Raw genomic sequence first — 22507 nt, 5'->3', positions numbered from 1 at the left:
TTTTTTTTCATTTTAAAAAGGGTCTCTAGGCTGCAGCAAGCTCATAATTGCTTAGTGAATTAATTCGACAAATATCAAATCTGCTGATGAAACCCAGCAGGTAGAAACTGGCACAGCGTTTGCTTCCTTAAAAAAAACGCTGCTGAGGAATATTAGTCGAGAAAGACAAATTTTTGATGGGCCAAACGTATTTTTATCTCAACGTGCAGATACAGAACTGGATTCTGCTTACATATTCTACACACAACACGCTTTGTGATTCTCGTTATTTATTGCTTCAATAAATGCACACAATCTCTTGCAGTTCTCCAAGCCATGGGGTATATGCCATGCACTTACAGCATTGCAGAGCGTGAAAGCAGACAGCCACTTAATGAATGCAAGTTCGCGTGAGCAGAGAAATGCCTAATTGGGCGAGTAATATATTGGCGCATGCAGTAGCGTTTACAGTAGACATTCCCTGTATTTAAAATGAACGCTCTCATTGACAGCACTGATCAATATTGACGCGTCCAAATCCGGTCGCTGCATGAAAATCACGTGGCGAATGTGAAATAACGAGCAATTTTCACATATAAAGAGGCATCTCAACTGCAATGAAACTGGGGCAAGGGAGAAAATTAATCAATAAAATGTGCCACACTTCACCGTGCTGGTCAGTGCGGGTTGGTGACCGGTTGGTGACCAGTTAAGCCATCACGAGCCATCGATGTTAACCATGGCCAGGAGTAGAAACTCAGAATTCTGGGTTCATAGCGCAGTGGGCGACCAATTACGCAACACCGCTCCACTTACTTTGAAAAAAAAAGGCTGTTAATGGCATGCAACTTTCTACAAACCAGCTAATTTAATCAAACGGGCATTCACGTCTTTGCAAAAGTGCTACTGTCGACAACAAATATTTTGGTGAATCCTTCGGGTGTTGTGCCATCGGCTGGAAGGAATATAATGTCACAGCTTCCCACAAGCATTTCAGTGAGAGTAACAGGTTTCTGATCGTACTACATCAATAATATAATTATTACTCTTATTACTATATCGTGAAGATATTAATTAGGTATTGTAAGTGAAAATGAGTGACAAGAGTGGCTGCAGTAATTTTATCTTAAATCTAACGATCGAACACACACCACATTAACCATTGGGATGGACCACAATACCTTGCCCATCTCCTCAAGGAGCGTAAACCTTCAGGGCGAACTCCGGTCATCCTCGCAGCGGCTTTTGGCTGGCCATCGAACAAAGATGGTCACCGTATCACGTGCTTTCAGATGCGCTTCAGTGGCGGTCTGGAACGCTCTTCCTTCTGCTATTAGGAAGCCCATGGAGCTGTGCACTTTTAATTCTAGATTGAAAACCAATTTCTTTACAACTGCTTTTTGTGTTTCATTTGTTTTCTTTCCCCCACACCTCGGATTAGCACGAATGGCTACGTGCATTGCGAAAGAAGTTCAACATACGTGGGATAACTCGAGATCTTACCAGATTTTTTCCAGCTCGAAAAGACAAAGGTTTCCTTTCCAGCGGTAATGGTGGAGCAAAGCCAGGAACTTGTCGAGCCGGGCCTCCCTCTCCTGCAGCACAAACAATGACGCAGAGCATTAAGAGACGCGCAGATCGCCAACTCTTCCCGTGAAAGGATGAATTAAAGTGGTAATTAATCAATAACGCAATTTTTGCATTTGAAAAAAAAGATTCAACCAAGCCATTGCAAGGAGTGGTACAATATTAAGGTGCCGGTCATTTATTTTTCCACTAAACTTTTGCTTCAATCAAAGAGAATACCGGCACTCCGTGCCTGTTATACGATTCTCAAATGCACTTTGATATAGTTCAAACTGAATCGTTAAAAAAAGATGTGTGTACCGTACACACAAAATGTGCTCGCAAGCACATTCTGATATCATAGATGGCCAAGAAAACATCCAAGTCTCAAAATTACAAGCTGGTTCAGAAAGATCAAGTGAGAACATTTTATTTAAGTTGCGAGCGTATATTTTGCCGCAGTAAAAACCCAAAGGATAACGGAGCTTCGGGCGCAAAATCAATAGGGCGAGCATCTTTAAGGGAAGGGCATCTGATAAATGTGCAGACAATGAACAGCAGCACTGAAGGTTAAACTGTAAATAGAAAGTCACTGGATGTGTTATTGTGTGATTTACTTATTGGTTTTCAATAGGGGTTTCAAAGGAAGTAGCAAACGCTCCACCTGTGCCTAATAAACAATCTGAAATGGAAGTCTGCCTGAAAGAAGCCTTTGTATTTTTTTACATATTTTCTCAATTTCGTTACAATCGCATTACAGATAAGAGACAAGGTGTTAGAGAACAACCAGTGGAAGCAGAAGTCACAGGACCGCAACTTAGATTCCTTCAAGTCAACTTCTTGTATCTTGCTGTACACACACGTTCATTTGACGACATTTAATACGTATATGTTCCTTGGTCAGGAATTTTTGCCACATCATGTGAAAAAAAAATTTGAACGTCAATTTTTTGTGCAGACCATGGCAACATGAGACCATGAATTCACAAAAAGAATAATAAGTTTATAACAAATCTATGACGGCAAGTCGCAGACACAAGCCAGAAGCGTGGAGAAACCAGTGAATTACATTTGGGAAATGTATTGCATCACAGTCGGCTTCCTGGACTGAAGCCCTCGCAGCTGCGCTGGCCTCACTGCTCTGACCTCTGAGCCAGTCAGATACTTCCCCTAAGTGCAGAATTTAGAAATCAGTGAAACACGTAAGCTTCCACGACCCATATGACCCATATGACCCATATGACCCGTAATAAAGGTTTTCTTTTTGGGTTAGATCACGTAAATATGAAAAAAAAATCACAGTCGCAGAAAGAACGACAGAAGCCAGAGTCTCAAAAAGCACAAACTTGACAACATGCTGACTCGTGCTTATTAAGCATAAGCTATAATACTATAATGCGAGTTGCATATAAATGCAGCGGTTATCAATGTAATGTGTGGGCATATGTGATGTTTATGTGCTGAAATAGTTCCCAGGCTGCCTATCATTCAGGAATTTCAAAGGCTGCACCTTATTTGAGATCTAATAAATGCGAAGCAGTCTTACGCAACACTTTCCATTCATTCCCGTGACACCACACATTGACTTTATTGTGTTATTAATGTAATAATAAAAAAGTACCTTAAAACGCTTGCAGGCTCGTGTAGTCGCACAAAAAAATCCATTCCCGGTACGAAACACCATTCCCCCCGATGCCTCTGACAGTTTTACAGCAACGTTACATAATAGCAGAATTTTATGATTTGATATTGCTTTTTGCAGATGTGGGAGCGTTGACAACGAGTGCAACAATTCATTGTCGCTGTACTTCCTTCTGTTGCCCCCCACATTGCCCCGCAGCAGCCTGCAATACTACCTGTGTTACGCGTGGACATCGCCCATCCACGCACTGTGCAGGCTCAACTTTGCCTTGGTCTGCTGAGATCTGTTGAGATCGGGTGCATTTCGGGCGATTTGGTGATCGGGAAAAACTGGGCAGCAGGGTGGCGGCGGGCAGTGGTTACCGCTCATGCCTCAGAGCAAAAAGGGACTGGTGTGGAGTTTGCAATATTCTCCCCCTGTTCTGCGTGCGTTTCCGCTGGGGTTTCCACAGTGTCCCCCCAAAGCTACAATCAAACGTACAATGTAACCGGTGTTGGCTAAAGTATCCCATTGTAAAAAAATACCTACACGGTTGGCTACGTATGGTACGAAAGAAGTTCAACCTACATACATACAATTGGGAGTACATATACAACATCACCTCCTTCTGTGAAAAATTGGCAGGACCCTCAAATAATTAGGGGTACAGATGTAAAAAAAAAAGTTACACTTGGCAATTCAAGCACACACACAAGACGTTACACAAGTGTGCTGAAAATATTCCCCCATTTATTGTGACCTCTCGAGATATTTCAATAATAATGACTGCGATGGCAAACACAGTTTAATTAGAAACTAACATTAACATCCGTTGAGGACAGATTCCAAAAAGCAGAAAATGCTGGGCAAAGTATGCGTTACTTTGCAGCACATGACATCAGAAGTGAGGCTTTTCCTTTTTTGGCGAACCATCGAACAAAGACGGTCACTTGCATCGCGCGCTTTCAGATGCACTTCTCTCCAGGCAGTGCAATTACCATTGAGATGCATTAAAAATCCTCGTGCAGCCAAACATTTATGCATAAGCCAGTGCTTGGGTAATGACATCCTCTTCCTTCCGATATTAGGAAGCAAACTGGAGCTATGCACTTTGAAATCACCTCGATTAAAAACAAATTTTTTTGGAACTACTTTGTGTGTTTAGTTTGCTGTCCTTCCCCCGCACCTCCGATTAGCACGGTGCAAAAGAAGTTAAACATACGTACGTACAGCCACCACGTGTAACAGTGGCTCCCATGCAGAAGCAAGCCAAGGTTACCCTTCTCTAGATTTACGTTGCAGCTTTTAGTGTTCGTGGGGTACAGTGCGCAAATGAGGCACGGAAGAAAGCCAAACCTGAAGGGCTCTCTGTCCAAGAGGAGATTAATTTCCCGTGCGCACCAACACAAAAAAATGAGCCCACCACAAAAGCGGCTCACGGACCTGGATTTAAACACTGGCATCGAGCCGGGCCTGCAACCGGCCATCTGCGTCTGCGCTTATCTCGTTCCACTCAAATCCACCCACACCACCTCGGCTGTGCCAACTTACACCGGGCGCAACAATTTCACAACGAACGTGCCAGTCAAGTTTCCCCCTTTTTTGCGTGCATGTGCACGCGTGCATGCATGTTTGTGTGTGTGTGTGTGCGTGCCTGCACCGGGGCGTGTGTCAATTAAGTGATTCGGCAATTACATTAGAATCGCTACGATGAAGGTCACAAAAGTGTTGGTTCCCCGGTACCACTAGTGGGTGGTCTGTGACGATCTTCCAGGTGGTCTGTGGGGCTGTGATGCACATGAAGGTCGATCCGGAAATAATGACAACGTTTACACTTCTTGTTTCGGACATTAATGAATATTTTACTTATATTTCATTTAAAAATGGAGTTAGTCAAACTACCCTGATTAAACTACCCTAGCCCTAAGATCTAAATGCCCCCACCCATAAAAAAGTAGCTTATAAACCTTACCTTCCCACACTGCTTCAGAATACAACTACGCAACGTCAGTGGAAACTCGCATAACGATTGATTACATTTTTTAAAAGTCTGTTCAATTCGTGACAATTCATTTAATTACCGAAGGAGTGACTCATAACCATCTCAGTACAGCAGATATCAATCGTACAAAGTGCAGCACACACTTATTTTATATATATACACGTTGCAACATTATTTATTTATCCCCAACCTACACTGACGAGCGAGGTGGAGCATTTGTCAAAATAAGCCTCACAATGTGCACCAGTGTGGGGGAGGCCCTGGGGGCATCATCCAAGCTGTGGTGCTCACAGAAGGCCTTGACGTAATTATTTTAGAAAATGTACGAAAAAAACAGGGAGTCGCCTGATTAAATTCAAACGGCGCTCCGGTGGGCACCCCGACAGCTTCTTTCTCTCAAGTAGCCGTAATTGCTTTGGAGATTTTGCCAAATAAACCCTGCGGTCAATTGGCAGCTAGGGGGGGGGGGGTCTCTAGAGCGTCATTCCAAGGCCTCCACTTATCCAGCGTGACCAACAGGAAGATAGCACCCACCCCTCGTGGCCTCCGAGCCGCCCCGCTCATCCCGTGAAACATCCTCCCTTTTGACAGAAGAGAGAAATGACAACAATGAATAAATAAATAAATTGCCCCTCAAGTGTCCTGTGGGGGCCAGTTGGCAAGAGGCCGGCCGGAACTGGGCAGCACTTCTCCAAATGTTAATGAAACACTCGTAAGCAACCCGTCAAGGGGGCGGCGTGAATATTTAATCTCACCGCGCACTCTCTGGCTTCCAAACTTTTGTGCGGAGTTAATTATCTCGTTTCTAAGTTTTGACCGTTCACATTTTGCGCAATATGTGGTCGCAATAAATAGTGGACCTTTTTTAAATTTTATTTTACAGAAAGCACTTAAACATTTAACATTTGTTAAAATTGCTGCAAGCTGTATGCCCAACGTGCCAAAGCATATGCCATTTGAAATGTTGCGTTTGTAGTGAGCCCAACAATTAACCTCTCGAAGTGCTACCAACTCAAGACTCATCGTGATTATCTAATGCTTGTTGCATCAACCTTGTTTCACTTAACGATTACAATTCACAATTGTTGGGCAATGACAATGCTTGCCTGTGCAAACTCCACATCGGGCAAACCTGCAAGACAGTTCTGTTTGGTAAAGATATTGTAGTGGATACAATCATAAATAATCCATTACCAGATTAAAGTATAGGGACAGGTTCATATGATCCTAAGCGGCAGTGAGCATACAATAACACATTGTTCCATTTGAAACTGAGCAGAACAGCCCTTTTGCACTATTTGCAGTTTAGCAAATAACACAATTTCAAACTTGCAGACCATTACTTAACACTTACACACCTGCTTGACGCGATTACTTTGTGTAAAACGTTGTACATTTGCATGAATAAAAAACACGCACACTTTTAAAAATGAAATATGAAACCCGGAGCAGCAGTGTCAGCCAGAAATATTTCACCAATGAAAGGTACACCTGCTACGCAACACGCTGCATTCATACGGATGCCGTCCGAGTGTCATGGTCAGCACACTGGACTGGCTATTCCCCTGGTATGGCAACTGAAACCAAATGGGCGAGTTTATTCAATTCCCCCTCGCGCTGTCCACACAGCAGCATAAATGGGTGCACCACAGTCAAACAGCCGGTCACGTGCCATGGGGTCAAGTCTGGGTGCTTCTTCCAAGATATCTGACCAGCATGGAAGAGTATGAGTGCCAAATATCCTCTGGAGGGGCCCCCAAGAGTACCCTTTCTGCCTGTGGCAGCTTGAGCAACAATTTGCAGGGCTGCACCTTTACCGCTGACAATCAATGTGTTTTAAAAACACCCCAATGATCTGCATCAAGAGTGTTCCATCACAGGGGTCATCACAGGGAAACTGCCCAGTCACAGACCGATGTTTGGGAGATCGGCTGAACAGTACTGCCGTCACAATTGACTGGAAAGACCATTGGATCGCTAAATAATTTGTTGTATTTCGATTGTGTAGAATCTGTTTTCTTTTATATTGATCATTTACTTTACTCGCACAGATTAAAGTCAAAATCTTATATAACAATAAATGTGGTGAAATTTTTACTTAAAACTTTCGTGACTGCAGAAATTCATATTCGTTGGTTCTTTCGGTAAAGTCACGTAGAAAAAATAATAAAACCACGACGTTTCGATCGCAACACAAGCAGTCGTCATCAGGAAAAGGGGGTTATAGCCTCTAAAGGCAAACTGTCTATAAAGGTTTGAAATGGGCGTAGCCCAAGTGTCAGCGGCATGGGCGGCGCAGCTCATGTTAATGTAAGTGATGGGTGATGGCCGGCATTGGTGGTGGGTTCCCACCAATTAAAGGGCTGCCAAGTAATCATTGCACCTCGCTTTAAACACTCGCACGGTTGACGGTGGGGGTTGCTGCTAGAGGTGATGGTAGTAGTGGGTAATGATGTTACAGGTGGTGGGCTTCCACCAATTAGAGGCTGCCAGGTTTTAAATAGAAACATTACAGCCAGTTATGACATTTTTTTATTATTCATATTTTTATTCCACGTGACTTTACAAAAAAACTAAGAACATAAACGGAGTGGCTGCACGTCGTAAACATATAATTTTATAACAATAAATATTTAAAACAAGCAGAGATGACCGTTAAAATGAAACTGGAAATAAAGACTAAATAGATGAACAGAAGAAGCCAATGCTGCAAACGACTCTCTTATCTTGGCTTGTAACTGTTTTTTTTTTATAACTAGTAACATTTAATGGTGCAGCAACCTCATGATTAAACCATTTGTCACTATTCATCTTCACGGGTCAATTACACAACCTAATTATTCCTCATGTATTTTCATGGTTCCATTTGTCTCGTCTTTGAGCTTCCTTCGATGTTTTTGTAACTTGCTGACCCCGTGCCCATACTGGAGATCTGTGAGAAAGAGCTTCATAGCTCATCAGATTCCTCCTCCAGTCTGATTCTCGCACGTTTACATACCATTACAGATCTGCGTCGATCATAAAAGATGCCATCGATTCTCGCACGCCCCACTGCTTCCATGCATAATTGGATTAACCTGTTCTAGTTAATGAATCTAACCCTGCATTAGTATAACTAAAATATTATCTAAACCGTGGCAAATTGAATCGACTCACCAAATCTGATCGACACAGACCACGTGATGGTATGTAAAATAAAATAAAAAGTCCTCCAACATCACTCAGAGTTCAGTTAATATTCGGTGCATTTTCTAAACAGCAAAAAAACACTTTCCACAAAACAAATAATTGCATAAATATATTGTAAAGCACTTCATACTCTCCTTCATTCTACAATATTGTCAATATAAATAAATGAATTTACAGTCTTCTTATTCAACTTACAGTGCCACTCTTGGGAGCGATAACGAGCAAAAGATTTTTTCCCCATTAAGTATTTAATATTTTTTACGTTGTCAACCCTTGATGCTGGGACTGTGAGCCGTCATCTCGAACCCGCTCTTGACAGGACACCAACACCCCTCCAGCAGTTGTCAGCACAAACATTTACAGGGACAACCCTTTGGTAAGAGCTGCCTTCTCCTGTAACCGAAAACCGATGTGCACTCCGGCTTTAAAACGGCAAATGTGACCCACAGTTTTTTTACTCCTTTGGTTCGCGATCAAACAATATGTTGCCAAGCGTTACGCATTGTTCATTTATTGGGAAGCTACTGCCTTTGCAGTGGTGCACAACCACAAATAACAAAAAAAGTCAACACTTTCATCATCAATAACATCGCTACGGCATTAGCCAATTTCCTGAAGGAAGTGTTTACCAGTTGAGAATGTACGGTGTTAGAAAGAAACGCGCGCACACACACGCTTGCAAGAAGACTTTAGTAAAATAATAACTTCTTGCGTGCAAACAGCAGTGATATTATACCACGTTCCACCGCAATTCAGTAGGCTCGCAAAAGACAAAAACGTCTGTCCAGCTACAGTAGTCAGACAACCTATACAAGAGACCATCAGGATTAAGAAATACTTTCGCACCTCCGACTAGCATGGTTGGCTACGTACGGCGCGTTAGAAGTTCAACATGCGTACATACACAGCACATTTAATGTGCTACAAAAAAGGGCCATTACTCAAAACGTCCCCTTTTATATATTTTACTTTTAAGGCCACAGTATTATCGTTGGGTGAGTTGGGTTTTTTCTTTTTCACACACTGCCCAATTGGCTCTCAATTTCCCAGACAATAATTTCTTTGCGACCACAAGCATGCATACACCAAAGTCACAACCCACGAAATTCCAACCGCGGGAATTGTTATACTTCATATTTCATATTAACACGTGCATGATTTGGCTGATCATTTAACTCGGGTCTTTTTTTATTAAATATAACAACTTGGAAAGTACCCGGTACTCGACTCTATTTTTGTTCACGTGGGACCTGGCTTATAAACAGAAAACACAAAAGCCATTGAAAGAAACTGTTGGGTGAAGCACAACTGTATTCGGCTACAGCCAAGGCTACAGACACACAATGCTGGCCCGTGCATATGCTTGGAAACACGCGGAGCTGCTGCTGCTGCATGTCTACCGAGGTCCCATGGGCCCTCGCGTCGTGAGCGAACTCCACGACCAATTCGGGGTGGAATCAGGGAAGTTCTGCGGGCGAGGCATCGGCCGTGTGTCTACGGCTAGTCCACGTGGCCCGACAGCCCCTCCACCAAGCCCCCCAGGCCCCCCAGGCCTCCCAGGCCCCCCAGGTGTGCAGCAGCAGAGACTCTCCCTGACCCCCGCCAAATTTTCCATAATGCTGCTTTGTGCCGAAACAACACACAGAGTGGGATGACCGGGGGGCGACGTGTGCAATGACATGTGCCGAGTGACGAACATTGGAGCAAGTGTCTGCTTCGGGGCTAGCTTTTAAGTCTGCAGCACCTCTCAGGCACACAACGGAGGCGCGCGCACACACACACACACCGACCAACAGGACTGCTTAATCTGCAGTAAACGTGTTTCCCTAGAAATGCACAACACGATAGACAGTGTGGGTGAACGACCTGCAACTGACTCGCACGTGGCCAGAGTTGAAACGCACCGCTGCATTATTTATTCGTTTTCCTGGCTTTTGCCCAGTGCAAGGTCTGGCGGTGTGCATTACTCATTGGCGTAGCTATCAAGTGTGCAGGCGGTGCAACTGCCCGAGGGCCCAGGGGTCGAGGGGGTCCAGGCGCCGGCCAAAGGAGTTGTTATATTGGACAGGTGGTCCCATTCCATTCCTTGCACCAGGGTGGCCCATGCCAAAAGCCACACTAGGTTACCGGTGTTACTCCTCATCAACACAAAGCAACTCGTATGCAATAGCCCATCCCTCGCTGTGCACCTCACATCAGTTCCCCCTGTCGCCACGGAGGTGAGCGTGGTGTCCAGAGAAGACAAAGTGACAGCGAGAACGTGTGCTCCTCCTGTAAGCGAATCCCAACTTGGGTACACCACGATGCCACCTGAATGATATTTATTATCATCATTACCACACTTGTGGTACATGTAAGTGACAGGGCATACTCGTGCAGCATATCTTGTTTGATGGAGGACTCAAGGCAACGGTTTTAGACTCGGAAATCCTCCGTGTGTGCCTTGCCTATCCGATGCGTGTGCACTAAGCTATCCTGCCACCACATGGCATTGAAAGGCATCATCCATATGCGGATAAATGTCTCGCCGGAAGTTTGACTCGGACACAGCTGGCCCCATGACCTTGTGCCTGAAAGTAAGCCAAATGAATTCTAGCACTATCACATCCTAGAGGACTTAAATGGAAGACAGATGATGGACTATCATGAATAATGAATACGGCACGAAGTTTTGAGTATGCACGCGAAACAGTCGAGAACCATCCCAGCTATCCCGATGTGTCTATGACAGTTGAGTTCATCGCAGCCATTGTAGTTTTGAAGTAAACATGTCACTTATAAACTGTCATTCTCTCCCATGCTTGAAAACAAGACTAAGTCTGTCTCTTCTTGCTGCGTTTAAATCGTTCTGCAAAGGACTTTATTTACTCCAAATACATTTCTATACATAATCCAGGTTAGAACCCATAATGAAGACAACGTATCTTTACAAACAAGACTTGGGAATCTAGATTTGAAGTTTTCGTTCTTTCGGTAAAGTCACATAGGTATAAAAAATATATTTATCACGACGTTTCGGGCACAACACAATCATCCGTCATCAGGTGGGACAACCACAGCAAGACTTGGGAAACAGTCTCTGGAAAACCATTGGCTGTAATTGTGCTCACAACATCGCTGACACATGGTCCAATACTTCCTTATACAAGACAATGTTGTAACGTAACTCTAGATTTGAAGCTTTCGTGACTGCAAGGATTCATATTCTTAGGTTTTTTCGGTAAAGTCACGTAGGTTAAACATTAAAATTAATAAAAGTAAAATAAAATAAAAATCACGCCTGCACAACCACTCCACACGCACGTGCATGACAATAATGTCATTTATTTTGCATACATGCACCCCTCGTGTTAATATAATTGCAATTACAATCGACCGTGACTTTAAGATACGTTGCTCTTGAGTGAAGGGATTTAAAATTATTCAAATATTTTGGCCGTTGTGATTATGGTAAAGAGGACAAAAATGTTGCATGCTGCGTTCGGAGTGGTGCACAAGGTACATTTATAAAACAAACTCATATTCGTAAATTTCACTGCCCTTAAAAAAAGAGGAAAAATTATATGATTTCCAACAGTTTGGGCAACAGCTCCTTTCTATAACAGAGCGATAGAGGAGAGGGCAAAGAATATTGAGCAAATAATAGTTGAATATGGTAGGATACACATTAGGGGGGCCCTGATAGAAGTGTGGTTTTAATGCAAGAGGGTTTATTGACGACCGTGTTTAGTTTTTTATCAAAAGAGGACAGTGTGGTACCACTTGGGTTTTACACACACCAAGAAGAGCTTCCGTCCGTTGGCCCGTGTCCTTAGAAACCAATTTGTGCACAAGCCTAAAGCAGGTGGCAGGGCCCATTAAACAAGCCTCTACCCAGGCCGTATTGTTTGGAGGTACATTAAACAAGAGGAAGCCACGCACACACAACATAAATCACTTTTACGCAATCCACTTTTTTCAAAAGTGAAATTGGATCTCTTGTTTACATACAGAACAACCTTTGCTGTGGGTTTTAGCGGTCTGTGCTGATCGGCTAAAAAAAAAGAATCACCCAGCACGGCACGGACATAAATGCACGCAAACATGAACACGTCTACGATAACCACACACACGCACGTGTACACGTGCATATGCATAAACGCGCTGGTTATAACTCATGAAGAGGGTTCACAGAAGACAGACCAACGCTGACTTGTAAACAATATGACGGCAATCCAACAAATAATTATTTTAAAATTTTCTGAATTGTGAACTTGCGCCCTAGACCTTTATCCCCGTGTATCACATGCCAACATATAAATTGATCCATCTCATCAACATTTAAAGAAAAAGTTAATGAATGCAGGGGCTTTCCAGCAGGTTGTTGACCGATGTGTCCACGTGCCCAGTTGAAATATTTAATAAATGTCACTCTCCATCAAGGGGGAGAGGATACAAAAAAAAATCCCGTTAACTTAAAACACACCACATAATGGAACACTGCGACTAATCGGAAGATTGGGTAAATTGCATGTGCACATAGTTTGCAGATAAAGGGATATGACAGCAGCGTAATTACCAACCGTTTTGCTTTATTTTTCCGGAGAATCCTGCCGGATGCCATTTTGCAAAGTGGTCCCGCATAAATTTCCTGCGGCTTAATGCACCGTACCATACAGATTCTGTATTCATAACCGCAAGTGAAAAATTCCAGATTGCATGGCTATATAATAGACATTTTTATAAAAAAAGGACAACGAAAATATGCTCGTTTCTCCATCGTATAATTTAGTTCCAAAAATGAAGTGACACGCTGAGTGATAAGGAAAGTAAGCGGGCTTGGCCAGGACTCGTCGGTGGAAGAGACGATGGACCATGATCAATATACGAACTATCGAGTGGCAACCAAAGGAGTGGAACTCTCACAGACTGAGAAAAGAAATCAGCTCAAGCGTTGGTTGATTGTGTTAATGAAATGCATCTTAATAAGACGGTGACATAAGACTGCAGTACACACAGAGGAAATGGGCAACTCCTCCTGGAAAAAGTCTGGCTTCCACATGTGCCTCGTCACTCGAAGTTTAAAGCACAGAATGCACCGTTGTGAAGAACTATCATCATTCTTGATCTATCCACTGCTGTATGAGCATCCCAAGCCATCGCCATGTCTCACGTTGAATTCCTACAAGCGAGACAATTTCACAGATTCACCTCCGTGGTGGACGTAGCCTATCCGGCACGAAATCCTGTCAAAGCCCCCCCTTACTTTTCCGAACGGTCATTAAGACGCCTCTAACTTACGTTCCGTCTCCGATCCATTCAGCCTCTCAGTTTAATTTCGAAGCATGCTCCCCCACAATGCTTCTCTGCGCACTTTATACACTTCCCTTTGTCCGTGGGGCCATGTTTGCTGCTCCAAATGTCAGGGTAGGTAAAACGTTCTCCTTTAGGCACGTTGTTATGCTGCTCTTCACTGCCAAGTTAAATTTTCCAAAAGCATTCAAATCTACTCTCATCCAACTCTTGAGTGTCTCAACTTTGGTCACGATCAGCCTTCGATAGCGGCACCTTAGGTATATACACACACTCTGGATTGCTGGAGCACAAAAAATATCCTACCACACGGATGTATGATTTGTGGTGGCTGCAACACCACTGGTGTTGCCTAAGCCTCTATTTCGATGGCTAATGCGGACGATGCAAATGAACCGGGCATGTGCTCAATCTTATTGGGCCAGTTTTCACATTGCCAAATTAATATCTAGAAATATGTGCCTATCGTGCTTTTAGATGCACTCATCTCACGAACCACGTCAAGGTGAAATCAAAATAAAACCGACCGATTTTTTTGTTTGTCTCTGCAAAATCCTAAGTGCTCCTTCCAAATATCTGCAATCAATAGTGTGGAGCTCGCGAAGAGAATGGAGCATGATGGCCAGCCACAAGCAATGGTTGATTTTTACTAAGCACATCTGCTTGCGTGTGACCACGATTATTAAATGCAAATCAACATGCGAACGAAATAAATAATAATAATAATTTGCATGCCTTTATCAATTCTCAGCCAGATAAAGGCCTCTCTATGCCCGGTTAGTCATGGGAGCTACATGACCAACCACACTTCACCACAATAGCGAGTTGTGGGCTTGTGTAGGGAGACGACCCAGGACTGGTTCAGATAAAAATCGCCACTGATGTAACCTTGTGGTTAGGAATCGAACTTAGCTCCACATGCGTTATAACCACTGTGCCAACGTTCCCCACTATACCCACACACACAACATATAGCAACATCTTTAAGTGGATCATACAGTGATTGAAATTAATATGTAACTCAACGTATGAGACATGTCTCCTACAGTTTACTGTGCATAAAAATGCATTGCATGGACCGCAGCTGCTTCAATAACAGTAACATCAATATGTATATGTTCACGGAATTGTTTAAAAAATCAAACGAAATAACACCATTTCAGCCGGCAAGCCTGCCGAGCATCACGAACGCAGACACATTGTGCCTCAACCATGACACACAACAAGCAGGCAACGTAACCTTAACAGCACAAGTTCTGTTTCATTATATCCCCTCCGCCGCGTTTCTCCCATCACACTAACCAATCAGCCGCAGATGAAAGAGAGAGAGCGAAGCAGACTGCGCGACGATGCGCGTAGCATCTCCGCACCACCACCTGATGGTTTCGGACAGATTTCGGATCCCTGGCGGCGCCGACTCTGTTTGAGCGCAAGATGCCACCGCGATTGAACGGCACACGCACGTGTGTTCGTCAGAGAGCGCTGGCACGAAGAGAAATCCATCCAGCGTGAAGAGAGAATGTCTTTCGAGCGGGATCCGCCGTCAGAGCGTGCGTGTTCTCGAGCCAACCTTGGTAACCAGAGGTAACGGAGACAGGTTCTTCTCACAATTGGTACGACAATGGAAGGTCAGATTTTGACTGCTGGAATAAAAATCCGGTGGCTACATGGGACGTGACATTTACCCAATATTTGTGTTTAGGAGACGCGACGACATATCGCCAATTAAGTCATATGAATAATGCAGCGACCTTGGGTCCGGTCCACGTCACCTCGTCGCTCACGTTCACAAACCACTGCCATCATTTCGGCTCGACTGATCAAAGCGGTAGATCCTGGTCTTGTTACGCACGTTACCATGGGTGTCCCTGTCGTGTCATTCAATTAAAGCAGCCGTCGCTCACTCGTTAAAATAATGATTTTTCTTTTTACTCAATTCAAAACGGACCACGTCAGCGGGAGTAAATACCGTCCGGACGATAATTACCTTCAGCGGATGACCATCAGCTGAGCTGTAGCCTCTGAAATTGACCACAATGAAGATGCCGCAGTCCCACAAAGTGCCTTCCCAGACAGCTTTATGCAATCTGTTACACCCCGCAGAGTCAGAAAGATTAAAACAGCCCGCCCACGCTGCTCATTGTCACGTGTGAGCTACGGGAGGGATGGCATAGGGAAGATGGGTTGTTCGTGGGGTGGGGGAGATGGGGGGGGAGTTTGTTTAGTGGAGGCGAGCAGAAGATATAAAGTGCCTCCTCCTCAACTATCAGATGTTCCCTTGCTGACACCTAGAGGCCAGGGCTGCATATAGCACTTTCCAACATGGGAGAGAAAGTAATGTCTACATTATCCATTAGAGGTTTTTGGGTTGATCGCGTAAATGTGTCGTTAAACCCGCCACCAATCGACACAGCCAATTAGTAAGGTTTGTCACGTAAACAAAATACGCCAATTCGTTACGAGGACAGCACACCGGTGTGTGAGAGAGTAAACCCACAACATTTACAATTCGAGTACGACGTTTCGCCAGTAATCACCATCAGGCGACAGCCAAAGTTGTGGAGAAAACCTCCCGTTTCGGTCTTAAATATTACATGCATGTTTCCACGTAACAAAAATATCTAATACAGTAGTTTGCTTTTGAATCATAAAAATAGACCGTAGAGAATCATATTTCAGGGCTATATATTTACATCTCTTTTTACATATTTTGTATGTAATTTTCAAAGATGGAAAACTCGTGGCGTGTTATTTCGAAATCGGCTGGAATGTGTCCAACCTCATCGCATGTCGAAAGCTAATCTGGAGTGGAACCTGGATCGTGCTCAATTTGCGTGACCAACCAAGTACATACAGGATTGCCATATGGCTGCGGGGCTACGCAGTGGGCATTGCGGCAAAACCCATCATCATACTGCATTCACGAATCCGTCTATGCCCTTCAACTTCAACAAAGCTGTACCGCACTTACCAGCGTGGAGAAATATGGTGAAATAAGCCCCACCGACCTGCCCGGTGTGGGGGTAGGCCCTCGCCCAGCAGTGGATTGACAAAAGGGGCTGCACAGTACTCGTATGAGCAAGTGAAAACAACGGAAGCCATAACCAACCCTTACATCGGAGGGCATTTAGCATCCACCTTAGATCAGATCTTGATTTGAAGCTTTCGTGACTGCAGGAATCCATACGCTTTGGTTCTTTCCGTAAAGCCACAGCTGGATTGTTTTTTTTTCCGCCTGAGGACGACCGCTTGTGTTGCGATCGAAACGTCGTGACATATTATTATTTTTTCTACCTGCGTGACTTTACCGAAAGAACCAAAGAGTATTAGATCAGATGTTGGCACACTTTGTTAGAGCACCCACGCATGCACTGGGTGGCAGGATTTCAGCTGTCTGGCCTGCGTGAAGAGCCTCTGGGCAATAACGGCAACTCGACCCCGCCTTGTGCACCAAGTCTGCAGAATAAACACGTCACAATTTATGCCACGAGTGCACGCATGCACAAGCATCTTGCGCCCATCACACGGAGAGCTTGTGTGGCAACCAGTCTAACGAGTAGCATTTTTGGGTACACGCAATAGGTGCGTTTATTTTCATTCTCCAAATTTTTTTGTAAACAAGCAGTGTCACCTAACCGGGTTGTCAATATAACAAAAATGACAAAGATCCCCGACGTGGCCTACATAGACTGTTTGAGCGAGTGCGGCAATGCCTGCCCGGTGCACGTGGAGTTGGTGTGGCTTCCACCAGCCGGCGGACCTGGCCACCTGTGTCTCCCCCAGTGCTGATGTTCGCACACCACGACAGATACTCATTTAAAGCCTGAGTCATCCCTTGGGGAAAACACAGAACCATTTCAGATAATCGCCGCTGTTGTTGAACCGAGGCCAGGTATTATACTCATGCGAGCCGGTTAGTAGACGAATACGCTCACCAATACCCCCCCCCCCCCGCACAATATAATGCACATACAAGACGAATGAGAACATTGCTCCCTTCGCACTGGACAGTCTGTACAGTTACCCCGGAGGCATGAGCACATAAAACATGCAGCTTCAGCAACATTTTCAACGGGGTACACATATTGCATTGGGGCGCGCAAATGTCAATAATGAAAATCATATTTTCTTTAACCCTGCCCTCAACTTTTCAAGCTCGGCGTTGGGTTAACGCGCGAGCGAATCTGTACAAGGGCAGGTATTGTGCGGTAACGGCAACGCTAATGCACGACACGGCACCGTTTCCGAATGTATGGAATTAACCCCTTTTTGTTCTCACCTCCCCGCGTTGAACCACGCGCTCCGATCTACTCTGCTCAGTTCTGTCTTAAATTCGACAAGGTTTCGCTCAGAATCAGAAAAGGCATTTATACTGGAGGAATCCGATGAGCTACAAAAGCTCTTTTTTCACAGATGTCAAGTTCTCTAGACAGAGCCCGCGTCTTGTGCATTGTGATCACAGTAGACATCAAACGTTTTGGCCAACTTTGTCACGAGGTTGGAACCTTTGAGCCTACAATGAGCCAACGTTGGCTCAATGTTTCACGTTTACTGGGGTGGTAAAATGGTGATGACCTAATATTTCATACTCCTGCTCCTTCACTTTCCCAGCCAATGCGATGTTTAGTGACGCCAAAGCTGTTGTTCATTGGGGGAAATACGGAACGGTACTTCACCACACTGGTAGGCATGGGGAAATGGTATTCTGCTCATGCAGGCGACCGTGAAACCACGACCGAGAAATAGAAATTACAGCTGACTCCAGCAACAAACGACGACAATCACAACTCCTATTACAACCCAACATTCCGCTACCACAAATAACACTGCGACTACAGTTTTACCAATGTGATGACTATAAATCACAACTTTAATAGCAATCATCCCACTACAACCATACATTCCAATGCCATTCAACTGTCACTGCAACACCATAATTGCAGTTAACTATAACTCTACCATGTGATACTCTGTGCGTGTGTGCAATCATCGACGGCCTTTCTCAGTAATAATCCGCTAGGCTCCAGCCGAGGCCTGCTGCGACCCGATTGCTTGATTGATGCAATACGACCAGAAATACTTCTGTTGATATGTATGCACGCTGAACTTCAATCCTCACCATACGTAGCCAATCGTGCCAATCGGAGGTGTGGGGGAAGGACAACAAACTAAATACAAAAAGCAGTTCTAGAGATATGAGTGTTTCATATATATTGAAAAGTGCATAGCTACAGTGGCTTCCTAATATCGGAAGGAAGAGCGTTCCAGACGGCCGCAAAAGCGCATCTGAAAACGCGCGATGCAGTGACCATCTCCGTTCGATGGCTAGCCAAAAATTAATGGTTACACAATATATTTCCTACTATTCAATTGGAATTAAAATAGAAAAGTTAGAAATGCTCCTCACGATCGGAACAGTTACACAAACTACTACATTTGATCATAATTGTGACCTGAAAATATTGACTGTTTAAAAAGTATGAATTTTTTGTTACAAAGAAAAACATTTATTGACTGATCTGTTTTTATTTCTCTATAAGGCATTATACTGGTTAATAATGTTGATAAATATTTAACTTAACAAAAAATACATTTACAAACATAAAACAGTACAACATACTACAATAGACATGCGTTTACTACAGCAATAATATAATATAAGTGAGAAAAATTATTACAAATACGTTATTTGTACAGACTGTAAAACGAAACATTTAACTTGTATCTTTAAGACTACACACGTATTAATACACTTTATAGCCGCTACTCGTGGTTATAAAGCGTGGCACGAGGTGCACATTAAATGAATCCATTAAATGAGCACAGGGTAAGGATGTGGTGGCTGGGTGGTAGGAGGTGGCTGAGAACGTGCGTATCCAGCGGTGATTAAACCAGCTTCTTCAGTGAAGGGGGCTCGTGGTCTCAGACGAAGTCAAGTCAATCGCCGCTCAAAAAATCCCACTGGATAAAATTAGGTTTCCAATACATTTTGCCGACTTCCATTTTGCAATAACTTCAAGATGTATAAGTAAGCAAGGGCAGGTGTGGTGGCAGAAATCGGCATTGGCTACGATTTACTCTGAGTCTTGGCAAAGTAACACTTTACAAAGTGGAAAGGACTTCACAAACTAATATTTTATAAGAGCCGGGCTATCCGATCATTTTAGCAATCGGTTACTCTACTGATTACTCGATTAAATCGGATAGCATTGGGAAAAAAAATTGGGGAGAAAAAAAACTCTCGCCTCCATTCTCACGAGTGCCACTGGATGGGAGGTGATGGGCGGGGCTTGATGAGGTCATCCGCATCGTGGACCGCATCACATGGCAGATTGATTTTGTAAAGGGTTTAGCGGAATCGAGCACAACAAAACTGTCAATTGACATTTTTGGACCGATTAAATCCACTAATCATCCCAGCTCCTATTTTAAACAGTACGTGCATATCTTAGAATTACATGTGAAACTAACTGCACGAGAGCACCACATTCACACAAGTGCACAGATAATATGAAGACTTCTCAAAAACCAATGATCCACACAAAGCGACGAAATATCCTAAATATCTGCATCAGACTTGGTGTCCAGGGGCATTTGTAGTTCAGATACACGTGCATGATTTGGCACACACTTGATACATTGCCTAAATCCTTCAGAGGCTGTAATCTTAAAAAAATATGTGAAAAGACTCAAACAGATCATCTGGATTATGTTCGCATTATTATTATTTTGCATTCCATAAAGTTAAGCCATTGATCCCCATTGCAAGTTGCATCCCCCCACCTTGTGTTTATATCACTCCTAACTTTAGCAATTAAAATTTGATTTTGTATCTTACACCTGTTTTAAAGTCTCTACACTGGCTGCCTGTCAGTTTCATCATTTATTTCAAGATTATTTTATTGGTTTTTAAGTAACTAAATGCACCGGCACCTGAAAACATGTCTGACATGCTTTTAAGGAATGAACCCAGGAGATCCCTCAGTTCCCTCCGGCGCTGATGTCTTGGTTGTGCCAAAGGCCAGGGCTAACACATTCCTGCGGAGGGAGCTGGTAGGAACGTTGAGTTACTCGGTCAATGGCCAGGGTCAACGGCGACATGGTGTATTCCACAAATATGCTCGACTGAGGGCGGGCACAAGCCGGCGTGAGTAGGTTAAACGTTGAGTTTTATAAGGGCACCACGGGGTGATCAGCCCCTCCCCACCCAGCCCCACCCCTCCCACCCCCCACCCAGCCCCGCCCCACCCAGCCCCTCCCCACCCAGCCCCACCCTCCCCACCCAGCCCCTCCTCAACCAGCCCCTCCCTCCCCACCCAGCTCCTCCCTGCACGACGGACACAATAATCCCCTGTGGGCTGGTGTAACCAGGAGGTTCCTACCAGTAAAACTAATGAGTAGGGGCAGCCTTTAGCTTCTTCTATAGGTCCTGGCCTTTGGAACGGCCTGACAAGAGGATGCGAGGGCATTGGAATCAGTGAATGATTTTTAATGACATCTTAAAAACGCACCTTTTTCAAAATTGGCTTTTAATTAGGATGCCCTGATTGTGTGCTTATTATGCTTTTTATTATACTTTCAATTCACTATGTTACATATTTTTTTAATATATTAAGCATATATTACAGTACGTTTTTTTGTTTGCATTCTGACCAAAATTATTCTGGGTAATGCAGACATGATTCCTTGTAAAAGATTTAATTTTGGTGTTATAACATCTTAACACAACTATTTTGTTGCCAGAAAAAAGGGGAAAACCTATTCTCAAGCTTATTGTTGTTTAAATTGTGTCAGTCACTTTTAACGTGTCTTGTAAAGTATTTTGTAATGCATTTTATGCACGAATTGTGCGATATAAGTAAAGTTTGATTTGATTTGATACCTTACCTGGCATGTACATTAGCACAAAATTACATTTCACTGCCCCCTAAATATACCCAGTAAGCATCTGCATACAGTAAATGTCAACCTTTTCATAATTAAAGCAAACACAAACATCCTGGTCTGGGTTGGGGGGTGGTGGTTGACTCAGCCAATCATCCCTCCAGGGTCTATAAAATATGTACAGTATCACGTTGCGGGTACATCACCGGAGGTTGTGCTATGGATAGACTCATGCCTGCCATAGAAAAATGTGGTCTTCCAGCACAGGCTCATGGTGAGCAGGAAATCACTTTGACAATTGAACCGATGTCGTTGCACGCATGTGGTGCGTTGTTCAACTTGACGTTGACCATAACTGTTTAAAAAAACTTCCTGCAAATGTAAAAAAAACTAACAATGCACATATTTGTCCCCAGCTGGTGTGCCCAAAACTCTCCACAATCACATGACTGAGAAATTACTTATTTTATAAAGACCGAGCATCCATACAATGTGGGCATTAACAACTGCACCGATGAAACAAAGTTCATTTTAAAACAGTAAGTCTCTCTGGTCTCACATGTTACACAACAAAGATTTGTATTGGACGTGTTCAAGTACATTCTACTACTGTAGTTATTGCATCGAGGCTAAAAGTTATACATTATACAGCAGTGGGTTGTTGTCACGTTAAGTACTGAGAGAATGATTGATAAGGATACAGCAGCACTGGTAAATCTCTAGGGTTGTTTAAAAAAAAAGAACCAAAGCAATGAATATAACAAGGGAACTGACATGCTAGGCCACTGGCCCATCACAATGACATGAGCAAAGCATCCGGGGTCTAATACCGAGACAGATTTAAACGTGTCCGCACAGAATACGAATCGCAGATGCAGTAGTGAACGGAGGAGCTGTGCTCCCGTATTTATTCATCTTAGACCACTTTGTACACTAATACTCATCACCAGGACCGTCCATGGGGGGGGAGGAGG

At 43.8% G+C, this 22507-nt stretch overlaps 1 protein-coding gene across 1 annotated transcript in view; it reads right to left on the bottom strand.

The window, feature by feature from the left end:
- LYST (lysosomal trafficking regulator) overlaps positions 1–22507 on the bottom strand; it is a 135309-nt gene that overhangs the window by 105011 nt on the left and 7791 nt on the right. The window contains 1 exon segment of the mRNA XM_061559492.1: positions 1483–1574. Within this exon segment, the coding sequence (XP_061415476.1) occupies positions 1483–1574 (92 nt within the window).

The sequence above is a fragment of the Lethenteron reissneri genome, chromosome 25 (assembly GCF_015708825.2).
Source record: "Lethenteron reissneri isolate LAM-NWPU_2019-01 chromosome 25, ASM1570882v1, whole genome shotgun sequence".
Classification (NCBI taxonomy): domain Eukaryota; kingdom Metazoa; phylum Chordata; class Hyperoartia; order Petromyzontiformes; family Petromyzontidae; genus Lethenteron; species Lethenteron reissneri.
Note: the sequence above shows the minus strand (reverse complement) of the source record. Positions and strands in the feature narration are given on the sequence as shown.